The sequence below is a fragment of the Mixophyes fleayi genome, chromosome 3 (assembly GCF_038048845.1).
Source record: "Mixophyes fleayi isolate aMixFle1 chromosome 3, aMixFle1.hap1, whole genome shotgun sequence".
Lineage (NCBI taxonomy): Eukaryota > Metazoa > Chordata > Amphibia > Anura > Limnodynastidae > Mixophyes > Mixophyes fleayi.
The window spans coordinates 347,592,679-347,605,326 of record NC_134404.1 but is presented as its reverse complement, the minus strand read 5'-3'; the positions used below and the strand labels follow the sequence as shown (position 1 = coordinate 347,605,326).

At 56.1% G+C, this 12,648-nt stretch overlaps 1 protein-coding gene across 1 annotated transcript in view; it reads left to right on the top strand.

Annotated features, from left to right (window-relative positions):
* Positions 1-162: 162 nt before the first annotated feature.
* DRC5 (dynein regulatory complex subunit 5) overlaps positions 163-12,648 on the top strand; it is a 30,347-nt gene continuing 17,861 nt past the window's right edge. Inside the window, exons 1-2 of the mRNA XM_075200780.1 lie at positions 163-205; positions 294-453. Coding sequence (XP_075056881.1) covers positions 315-453 — 139 coding nt within the window. The 5' untranslated portion in view covers positions 163-205; positions 294-314. The remainder of the gene's footprint in view (positions 206-293; positions 454-12,648) is intronic.

The following is a 12,648-nucleotide window of genomic DNA, read 5'->3' as shown; positions in this document are numbered from 1 at the left end:
ATATAATACAGAGTATATAATATACAGTATACAGAGGTGTATAAAGGTGATCACGTGACAGTGTAGATGAAAGACACTGGCTGGAGAGGAGGGGGCGGGGTATGACCAGACATCAGGCAGTTGGCTCCTCCCCCTGTATCCATGGTAACTGGCTGCGCTGTGTGTGGTTGTCATGGAGATTGTACACAGTCCGGAGACCGCGCAGGTGAGCGGGAGACTGTACATGTTACATGTTACATGTGTGTTACTGTGTACAGTTATATTACATCACATGATATGTATGATGTCCCCAGGACTGATCTGATCCCGGCACTATGACACATATCACAGTCACCGCAGCGGCCGGGCCGGGGAACACCCGTCGGATCATTACTGAGGATCCCAGCTGGTCCCTGAGTGTGATCCCCCCGCTCAGCGCCCTCAGCCTGCAGCACATCGTCAGCAACTATGGGAGTAAGTCCTGTAGCTAGTGCTGTACCTGCTGCTGTACCTCATGCTGTACCTGATGCTGTACCTGATGCTGTACCTCATGCTGTACCTCCTGCTGTACCTCATGCTGTACCTCATGCTGTACCCCCTGTACCTCCTCCTGTACCTCCTGCTGTACCTGCTGCTGTACCTGATGCTGTACCTGCTGCTGTACCTCATGCTGTACCTCCTGCTGTACCTCATGCTGTACCTCTACTCCTGCTGTACATCTACTCCTGCTGTACCTGCTGCTGTACCTCCTGCTGTACCTCCTCCTGTACCTCCTGCTGTACCTGATGCTGTACCTGATGCTGTACCTCTACCCCTGCTGTACCTCCTGCTGTACCTCCTGTACCTCCTCCTGTACCTCTACCCCTGCTGTACCTCATGCTGTACCTCATGTACCTCCTCCTGTACCTCTACCCCTGCTGTACCTCCTCCTGTACCTCCTGTACCTCTACCCCTTCAGTACCTCCTCCTGTACCTCCTGTACCTCCTCCTGTACCTCTACCCCTGCTGTACCTCCTCCTGTACCTCCTGTACCTCCTCCTGTACCTCTACCCCTGCTGTACCTCCTCCTGTACCTCCTGTACCTCTACCCCTGTACCTCCTGTACCTCTACCCCTGTACCTCCTCCTGTACCTCCTCCTGTACCTCCTGTACCTCTCCTCCTGCTGTACCTCATGCTGTACCTCTACCCCTGCTGTACCTCCTGCTGTACCTCCTGTACCTCTACCTCCTGTACCTCCTCCTGTACCTCTACCCCTGTACCTCCTCCTGTACCTCCTGTACCTCTACCCCTGTACCTCCTGCTGTACCTCCTCCTGTACCTCCTCCTGTACCTCCTGTACCTCTACCCCTGCTGTACCTCCTCCTGTACCTCCTGCTGTACCTCCTGCTGTACCTCCTGTACCTCCTCCTGTACCTGCTGCTGTACCTCATGCTGTACCTCCTGCTGTACCTCCTCCTGTACCTCCTGCTGTACCTCATGCTGTACCTCATGCTGTACCTGATGCTGTACCTCATGCTGTACCTCATGCTGTACCCCCTGTACCTCCTCCTGTACCTCCTGCTGTACCTGCTGCTGTACCTGATGCTGTACCTGATGCTGTACCTGATGCTGTACCTCATGCTGTACCTCCTGCTGTACCTGATGCTGTACCTCCTGTACCTCCTGTACCTCCTGCTGTACCTCATGCTGTACCTCCTGTACCTCTACCCCTGTACCTCCTCCTGTACCTCTACCTCCTGTACCTCTACCCCTGTACCTCCTCCTGTACCTCCTGTACCTCTCCTCCTGCTGTACCTCATGCTGTACCTCATGCTGTACCTCCTGTACCTCTACCCCTGTACCTCCTCCTGTACCTCCTGTACCTCTCCTCCTGCTGTACCTCATGCTGTACCTCTACCCCTGCTGTACCTCCTGCTGTACCTCCTGTACCTCTACCTCCTGTACCTCTACCCCTGTGCCTCCTCCTGTACCTCCTGTACCTCTCCTCCTGCTGTACCTCATGCTGTACCTCATGCTGTACCTGATGCTGTACCTCCTGTACCTCTACCCCTGTACCTCCTCCTGTACCTCCTCCTGTACCTCCTGTACCTCCTCCTGTACCTCCTGTACCTCTCCTCCTGCTGTACCTCATGCTGTACCTCATGCTGTACCTGATGCTGTACCTCCTGTACCTCTACCCCTGTACCTCCTCCTGTACCTCCTCCTGTACCTCCTGTACCTCTCCTCCTGCTGTACCTCATGCTGTACCTCTACCCCTGCTGTACCTCCTGCTGTACCTCCTGTACCTCTACCTCCTGTACCTCCTCCTGTACCTCTACCCCTGTACCTCCTCCTGTACCTCCTGTACCTCTACCCCTGTACCTCCTGCTGTACCTCCTCCTGTACCTCCTCCTGTACCTCCTGTACCTCTACCCCTGCTGTACCTCCTCCTGTACCTCCTGCTGTACCTCCTGCTGTACCTGATGCTGTACCTGATGCTGTACCTCTACCCCTGCTGTACCTCCTGCTGTACCTCTACTCCTGCTGTACCTCTACTCCTGCTGTACCTCCTGTACCTCTACCCCTGCTGTACCTCTACTCCTGTACCTCCTGCTGTACCTCTACTCCTGTACCTCCTGCTGTACCTCTACTCCTGCTATACCTCCTGCTGTACCTCATGCTGTACCTCTACCCCTGCTGTACCTCCTGCTGTACCTCTACCCCTGTACCTCATGCTGTACCTCCTGCTGTACCTCTACCCCTGCTGTACCTCCTCCTGTACCTGCTGCTGTACCTCCTCCTGTACCTCCTCCTGTACCTCTACTCCTGCTGTACCTCATGCTGTACCTCTACCCCTGTACCTCCTGCTGTACCTCTACCCCTGCTGTACCCCCTGTACCTCTACCCCTGTACCTCCTGCTGTACCTCATGCTGTACCTCTACCCCTGCTGTACCTCCTCCTGTACCTGATGCTGTACCTCATGCTGTACCTGATGCTGTACCCCCTGTACCTCTACCCCTGTACCTCCTGCTGTACCTCTACCCCTGCTGTACCCCCTGTACCTCTACCCCTGTACCTCCTGCTGTACCTCATGCTGTACATCTACCCCTGCTGTACCTCTCCTCCTGCTGTACCTGCTGCTGTACCTGCTGCTGTACCTCCTCCTGTACCTCCTGTACCTCTACCCCTGCTGTACCTCCTGTACCTCTACCCCTGTACCTCTACCCCTAATGTACCTCTACCCCTAATGTACCTCTACCCCTGCTGTACCTCTACCCCTGCTGTACCTCTACCCCTGTACCTCTACCCCTGCTGTACCTCTTCCTGTACCTCTACCCCTGCTGTACCTCTACTCCTGCTGTACCTCTACCCCTGCTGTACCTCTTCCTGTACCTCCTCCTGTACCTCTACCCCTGCTGTACCTCTACCCCTGCTGTACCTCCTCCTGTACCTCCTCCTGTACCTCCTGCTGTACCTCTACCCCTGCTGTACCTCTACCCCTGCTGTACCTCTACCCCTGCTGTACCTCTACCCCTGTACCTCTACTCCTGTACCTCTACCCCTGCTGTACCTCCTGCTGTACCTCTACCCCTGCTGTACCTCTACCCCCTGCGGTACCTCTACTCCTGCTGTACCTCTACTCCTGCTGTACCTCTACCCCTGCTGTACCTCTACCCCCTGCTGTACCTCCTCCTGTACCTCCTGTACCTCTACCCCTGCTGTACCCCCTGTACCTCTACCCCTGTACCTCCTGCTGTACCTCATGCTGTACCTCTACCCCTGCTGTACCTCCTCCTGTACCTGATGCTGTACCTCATGCTGTACCCTGATGCTGTACCCCCTGTACCTCTACCCCTGTACCTCCTGCTGTACCTCTACCCCTGCTGTACCCCCTGTACCTCTACCCCTGTACCTCCTGCTGTACCTCATGCTGTACATCTACCCTGCTGTACCTCTCCTCCTGCTGTACCTGCTGCTGTTACCTGCTGCTGTACCTCCTCCTGTACCTCCTCCTGTACCTCCTGTACCTCTACCCCTGCTGTACCTCCTGTACCTCCTCTGTACCTCTACCCCTGTACCTCTACCCCTAATGTACCTCTACCCCTGCTGTACCTCTACCCCTGCTGTACCTCTACCCCTGTACCTCTACCCCTGCTGTACCTCTTCCTGTACCTCTACCCCTGCTGTACCTCTACTCCTGCTGTACCTCTACCCCTGCTGTACCTCTTCCTGTACCTCTACCCCTGCTGTACCTCTACTCCTGCTGTACCTCTTCCTGTACCTCCTCCTGTACCTCTACCCCTGCTGTACCTCTACCCCTGCTGTACCTCCTCCTGTACCTCCTCCTTTACCTCCTGCTGTACCTCTACCCCTGCTGTACCTCTACCCCTGCTGTACCTCTACCCCTGTACCTCTACTCCTGTACCTCTACCCCTGCTGTACCTCCTGCTGTACCTCTACCCCTGCTGTACCTCTACTCCTGCTGTACCTCTACTCCTGCTGTACCTCTACCCCTGCTGTACCTCTACCCCTGCTGTACCTCCTCCTGTACCTCCTGTACCTCTACCCCTGTACCTCCTCCTGTACCTCTACCCCTGTACCTCCTCCTGTACCTCCTGCTGTACCTCCTCCTGTACCTCTACCCCTGCTGTACCTCCTCCTGTACCTCCTCCTGTACCTCCTGTACCTCTTCCCCTGTACCTCCTGCTGTACCTCTACCCCTGCTGTACCTGATGCTGTACCTCTACCCCTGTACCTCCTCCTGTACCTCTACCCCTGTACCTCCTGCTGTACCTCTACCCCTGCTGTACCTGATGCTGTACCTGATGCTGTACCTCTACCCCTGCTGTACCTGATGCTGTACCTCTACCCCTGTACCTCCACCCCTGTACCTCCTGCTGTACCTCTACCCCTGCTGTACCTGCTGCTGTACCTCATGCTGTACCTCTACTCCTGCTGTACCTCCTGCTGTACCTCCTGTACCTCTACCTCCTGTACCTCTACCCCTGCTGTACCTCCTCCTGTACCTCTACCCCTGTACCTCCTCCTGTACCTCCTGTACCTCTACCCCTGTACCTCCTGCTGTACCTCCTGCTGTACCTCCTCCTGTACCTCCTCCTGTACCTCCTGTACCTCTACCCCTGCTGTACCTCCTCCTGTACCTCCTGCTGTACCTCCTGCTGTACCTGATGCTGTACCTGATGCTGTACCTCTACCCCTGCTGTACCTCCTGCTGTACCTCTACTCCTGCTGTACCTCTACTCCTGCTGTACCTCCTGTACCTCTACCCCTGCTGTACCTCTACTCCTGTACCTCCTGCTGTACCTCTACTCCTGCTATACCTCCTGCTGTACCTCATGCTGTACCTCTACCCCTGCTGTACCTCCTGCTGTACCTCCTGCTGTACCTCATGCTGTACCTCTACCCCTGTACCTCATGCTGTACCTCCTGCTGTACCTCTACCCCTGCTGTACCTCCTCCTGTACCTCCTGCTGTACCTCATGCTGTACCTCTACCCCTGTACCTCCTGCTGTACCTCTACCCCTGCTGTACCCCCTGTACCTCTACCCTGTACCTCCTGCTGTACCTCATGCTGTACCTCTACCCCTGCTGTACCTCCTCCTGTACCTGATGCTGTACCTCATGCTGTACCTGATGCTGTACCCCCTGTACCTCTACCCCTGTACCTCCTGCTGTACCTCTACCCCTGCTGTACCCCCTGTACCTCTACCCCTGTACCTCCTGCTGTACCTCATGCTGTACATCTACCCCTGCTGTACCTCTCCTCCTGCTGTACCTGCTGCTGTACCTGCTGCTGTACCTGCTGCTGTACCTCTCCTGTACCTCCTGTACCTCTACCCCTGCTGTACCTCCTGTACCTCCTCCTGTACCTCTACCCCTGTACCTCTACCCCTAATGTACCTCTACCCCTGCTGTACCTCTACCCCTGCTGTACCTCTACCCCTGTACCTCTACCCCTGCTGTACCTCTTCCTGTACCTCTACCCCTGCTGTACCTCTACTCCTGCTGTACCTCTACCCCTGCTGTACCTCTTCCTGTACCTCTACCCCTGCTGTACCTCTACTCATGCTGTACCTCTTCCTGTACCTCCTCCTGTACCTCTACCCCTGCTGTACCTCTACCCCTGCTGTACCTCCTCCTGTACCTCCTCCTGTACCTCCTGCTGTACCTCTACCCCTGCTGTACCTCTACCCCTGCTGTACCTCTACCCCTGCTGTACCTCTACCCTGTACCTCTACTCCTGTACCTCTACCCCTGCTGTACCTCCTGCTGTACCTCTACCCCTGCTGTACCTCTACCCCTGCTGTACCACCTCCTGTACCTCCTGTACCTCTACCCCTGCTGTACCCCCTGTACCTCTACCCCTGTAACCTCCTGCTGTACCTCATGCTGTACCTCTACCCCTGCTGTACCTCCTCCTGTACCTGATGCTGTACCTCATGCTGTACCTGATGCTGTACCCCCTGTACCTCTACCCCTGTACCTCCTGCTGTACCTCTACCCCTGCTGTACCCCCTGTACCTCTACCCCTGTACCTCCTGCTGTACCTCATGCTGTACATCTACCCCTGCTGTACCTCTCCTCCTGCTGTACCTGCTGCTGTACCTGCTGCTGTACCTCCTCCTGTACCTCCTCCTGTACCTCCTGTACCTCTACCCCTGCTGTACCTCCTGTACCTCCTCCTGTACCTCTACCCCTGTACCTCTACCCCTAATGTACCTCTACCCCTGCTGTACCTCTACCCCTGCTGTACCTCTACCCCTGTACCTCTACCCCTGCTGTACCTCTTCCTGTACCTCTACCCCTGCTGTACCTCTACTCCTGCTGTACCTCTACCCCTGCTGTACCTCTTCCTGTACCTCTACCCCTGCTGTACCTCTACTCCTGCTGTACCTCTTCCTGTACCCTCCTCCTGTACCTCTACCCCCTGCTGTACCTCTACCCCTGCTGTACCTCCTCCTGTACCTCATCCTGTACCTCCTGCTGTACCTCTACCCCTGCTGTACCTCTACCCCTGCTGTACCTCTACCCCTGCTGTACTCTACCCCTGTACCTCTACTCCTGTACCTCTACCCCTGCTGTACCTCCTGCTGTACCTCTACCCCTGCTGTACCTCTACCCCTGCTGTACCTCTACTCCTGCTGTACCTCTACTCCTGCTGTACCTCTACCCCTGCTTGTACCTCTACCCCTGCTGTACCTCCTCCTGTACCTCCTGTACCTCTACCCCTGTACCTCCTCCTGTACCTCTACCCCTTGTACCTCCTCCTGTACCTCCTGCTGTACCTCCTCCTGTACCTCTACCCCTGCTGTACCTCCTCCTGTACCTCCTCCTGTACCTCCTGTACTCTTCCCCTGTACCTCCTGCTGTACCTCTACCCCTGCTGTACCTGATGCTGTACCTCTACCCCTGTACCTCCTCCTGTACCTCCTCCTGTACCTCTACCCCTGTACCTCCTGCTGTACCTCTACCCCTGCTGTACCTGATGCTGTACCTGATGCTGTACCTCTACCCCTGCTGTACTGATGCTGTACCTCCTCCTGTACCTCCTCCTGTACCTCCTCCTGTACCTCTACCCCTGCTGTACCTGATGCTGTACCTCTACCCCTGTACCTCCACCCCTGTACCTCCTGCTGTACCTCTACCCCTGCTGTACCTGCTGCTGTACCTCATGCTGTACCTCTACTCCTGCTGTACCTCCTGCTGTACCTCCTGTACCTCTACCTCCTGTACCTCTACCCCCTGCTGTACCTCCTCCTGTACCTCTACCCCTGTACCTCCTCCTGTACCACCTCCTGTACCTCTACCCCTGTACCTCCTGCTGTACCTCCTGCTGTACCTCCTCCTGTAACCTCCTGTACCTCTACCCCTGCTGTACCTCCTCCTGTACCTCTACCCCTGTACCTCTACCCCTGCTGTACCTCCTCCCTGTACCTGCTGCTGTACCTCATGCTGTACCTGTTGCTGTACCTCCTCCTGTACCTCCTCCTGTACCTGCTGCTGTACCTCATGCTGTACCTCCTCCTGTACCTCCTCTGTACCTCTGCTGTACCTGATGCTGTACCTGATGCTGTACCTGATGCTGTACCTCTACCCCTGCTGTACCTCCTGCTGTACTCTACTCCTGCTGTACCTCTGTACCTCTACCCTGCTGTACCTCTACTCCTGTACCTCCTGCTGTACCTCTACTCCTGCTATACCTCCTGCTGTACCTCATGCTGTACCTCTACCCCTGCTGTACCTCCTGCTGTACCTCCTGTACCTCTACCCCTGTACCTCATGCTGTACCTCCTGCTGTACCTCTACTCCTGCTATACCTCCTGCTGTACCTCATGCTGTACCTCTACCCCTGCTGTACCTCCTGCTGTACCTCCTGTACCTCTACCCCTGTACCTGCTGCTGTACCTCCTCCTGTACCTCCTCCTGTACCTCTACTCCTGCTGTACCTCCTCCTGTACCTCCTCCTGTACCTCTACCCCTGTACCTCTACCCCTGCTGTACCCCCTGTACCTCTACCCCTGTACCTCCTGCTGTACCTCATGCTGTACCTCTACCCCTGCTGTACCTCCTCCTGTACCTGATGCTGTACCTGCTGCTGTACCTGATGCTGTACCCCCTGTACCTCTACCCCTGTACCTCCTGCTGTACCTCATGCTGTACCTCTACCCCTGCTGTACCTCCTCCTGTACCTCATGCTGTACCTGCTGCTGTACCTGATGCTGTACCTGATGCTGTACCCCCTGTACCTCTACCCCTGTACCTCCTGCTGTACCTCTACCCCTGCTGTACCCCCTGTACCTCTACCCCTGTACCTCCTGCTGTACCTCTACCCCTGCTGTACCCCCTGTACCTCTACCCCTGTACCTCCTGCTGTACCTCTACCCCTGCTGTACCTGCTGCTGTACATCTACCCCTGCTGTACCTGCTGCTGTACCTGATGCTGTACCTCCTCCTGTACCTCCTCCTGTACCTCCTGTACCTCTACCCCTGCTGTACCTCTTGCTGTACCTCTACCCCTGCTGTACCTCTACTCCTGCTGTACCTCTACTCCTGCTGTACCTCTACCCCTGCTGTACCTCTACCCCTGCTGTACCTCTACCCCTGCTGTACCTCCTCCTGTACCTCTACCCCTGTACCTCCTCCTGTACCTCTACCCCTGTACCTCCTCCTGTACCTCCTGCTGTACCTCCTCCTGTACCTCTACCCCTGCTGTACCTCCTCCTGTACCTCCTGTACCTCTACCCCTGTACCTCCTGCTGTACTCTACCCCTGCTGTACCTGATGCTGTACCTCTACCCCTGTACCTCCTCCTGTACCTCCTCCTGTACCTCTACCCCTGTACCTCCTGCTGTACCTCTACCCCTGCTGTACCTGATGCTGTACCTGATGCTGTACCTCTACCCCTGCTGTACCTGATGCTGTACCTCCTCCTGTACCTCCTCCTGTACCTCCTCCTGTACCTCCTGTACCTCTACCCCTGCTGTACCTCTACCCCTGCTGTACCTCTACCCCTGTACCTATACCCCTGCTGTACCTCTACTCCTGCTGTACCTCTACCCCTCCTGTACCTCCTCCTGTACCTCCTCCTGTACCTCTACCCCTAATGTACCTCTACCCCTGCTGTACCTCTACTCCTGCTGTACTCTACTCCTGCTGTACCTCTACTCCTGCTGTACCTCTCCTCCTGCTGTACCTCTACCCCTGCTATACCTCTACCCCTGCTGTACCTCTACCCCTGCTGTACCTCTACTCCTGCTGTACCTCTACCCCTGCTGTACCTCCTGCTGTACCTCTACTCCTGCTGTACCTCTCCTCCTGCTGTACCTCTACCCCTGCTATATCTCTACTCCTGCTGTACCTCTACTCCTGCTGTACCTCTACTCCTGCTGTACCTCTCCTCCTGCTGTACCTCTACCCCTGCTATACCTCTACCCCTGCTGTACCTCTACCCTGCTGTACCTCTACCCCTGCTGTACCTCTACTCCTGCTGTACCTCTACTCCTGCTGTACCTCTACCCCTGCTGTACCTCTACCCCTGCTGTACCTCCTGCTGTACCTCTACTCCTGTACCTCTACCCCTGCTGTACCTCTACCCCTCCTGTACCTCTACTCCTGCTGTACCTCTACCCCTCCTGTACCTCTACTCCTGCTGTACCTCTACCCCTCCTGTACCTCTACTCCTGCTGTACCTCTACGCCTGCTGTACCTCTCCTCCTGCTGTACCTGCCTCTGTACCTCTACCACTGCTGTACCTCTACTCCTGTACCTCTAACCCTGCTGTACCTCTACTCTGCTGTACCTCTACTCCTGCTGTACCTCTACTCCTGCTGTACCTCTACCGCTGCTGTACCTCTACCACTGCTGTACCTCTACCCCTGCTGTACCTCTACCCCTGCTGTACCTCTACTCCTGCTGTACCTCTACCCCTGCTGTACCTCCTCCTGTACCTCCTCCTGTACCTCCTGCTGTACCTCCTGTACCTCTACCCCTGCTGTACCTCTACCCCTGCTGTACCTCCTGCTGTACCTCCTGTACCTCTACCCCTGCTGTACCTCTACCCCTGTACCTCTACTCCTGTACCTCTACCCCTGCTGTACCTCCTCCTGTACCTCCTGCTGTACCTCCTGTACCTCTACCCCTGCTGCACCTCTACCCCTGCTGTACCTCTACTCCTGTACCTCTACTCCTGCTGTACCTCTACTCCTGCTGTACCTGCTGCTGTACCTCTACCCCTGCTGTACCTCCTCCTGTACCTCTACCCCTGCTGTACCTCTACTCCTGCTGTACCTCTACCCTTCCTGTACCTCTACCCCTGCTGACTGTACCTCCTCCTGTACCTCTACTCCTGCTGTACCTCTACCCCTGCTGTACCTCTACCCCTGCTGTACCTCTCCTCCTGCTGTACCTCTACTCCTGCTGTACCTCTACCCCTCCTGTACCTCTACTCCTGTACCTCTACCCCTGCTGTACCTCTACCCCTCCTGTACCTCTACTCCTGCTGTACCTCTACCCCTCCTGTACCTCTACTCCTGCTGTACCTCTACCCCTCCTGTACCTCTACTCCTGCTGTACCTCTACCCCTCCTGTACCTCTACTCCTGCTGTACCTCTACCCCTGCTGTACCTCTCCTCCTGCTGTACCTGCCTCTGTACCTCTACCACTGCTGTACCTCTACTCCTGTACCTCTACTCCTGCTGTACCTCTACTCCTGCTGTACCTCTACTCCTGCTGTACCTCTACTCCTGCTGTACCTCTACTCCTGCTGTACCTCTACCGCTGCTGTACCTCTACCACTGCTGTACCTCTACCCCTGCTGTACCTCTACCCCTGCTGTACCTCTACTCCTGCTGTACCTCTACCCCTGCTGTACCTCCTCCTGTACCTCCTGCTGTACCTCCTGTACCTCTACCCCTGTACCTCCTCCTGTACCTCTACCCCTGCTGTACCTCTACTCCTGCTGTACCTCTACCCCTCCTGTACCTCTACCCCTGCTGTACCTCTACCCCTGCTGTACCTCTACCCCTGCTGTACCTCCTCCTGTACCTCCTGCTGTACCTCCTGTACCTCTACCCCTGTACCTCCTCCTGTACCTCTACCCCTGTACCTCCTCCTGTACCTCTACCCCTGTACCTCCTCCTGTACCTCTATTCCTGCTGTACCTCTACTCCTGCTGTACCTCTACTCCTGCTGTACCTCTACTCCTGCTGTACCTCTACTCCTGCTGTACCTCTACTCCTGCTGTACCTCTACCGCTGCTGTACCTCTACCACTGCTGTACCTCTACCCCTGCTGTACCTCTACCCCTGCTGTACCTCTACTCCTGCTGTACCTCTACCCCTGCTGTACCTCCTCCTGTACCTCCTGCTGTACCTCCTGTACCTCTACCCCTGTACCTCCTCCTGTACCTCTACCCCTGCTGTACCTCTACTCCTGCTGTACCTCTACCCCTCCTGTACCTCTACCCCTGCTGTACCTCTACCCCTGCTGTACCTCTACCCCTGCTGTACCTCCTCCTGTACCTCCTGCTGTACCTCCTGTACCTCTACCCCTGTACCTCCTCCTGTACCTCTACCCCTGTACCTCCTCCTGTACCTCTACCCCTGTACCTCCTCCTGTACCTCTATTCCTGCTGTACCTCTACTCCTGCTGTACCTCTACTCCTGCTGTACCTCTACTCCTGCTGTACCTCTACCGCTGCTGTACCTCTACTGCTGCTGTACCTCTACTCCTGCTGTACCTCTACTCCTGCTGTACCTCTACCGCTGCTGTACCTCTACTCCTGCTGTACCTCTACCCCTGCTGTACCTCTACTGCTGCTGTACCTCTACCCCTGCTGTACCTCTACTCCTGTACCTCTACCCCTGCTGTACCTCTACTCCTGTACCTCTCCTCCTGCTGTACCTCTACTCCTGCTGTAGCTCTACCCCTGCTGTACCTCTACCCCTGCTGTACCGCTACCCCTGCTGTACCTCTACTCCTGCTGTACCTCTACCGCTGCTGTACGTCTACCCCTGCTGTACCTCTACCCCTGCTGTACCTCTACCCCTGCTGTACCTCTACTCCTGCTGTACCTCTACTCCTCCTGTACCTCTACTCCTGTACCTCTACGCCTGCTGTACCTCTACTCCTGTACCTCTACTCCTGCTGTACCTCTACTCCTGCTGTA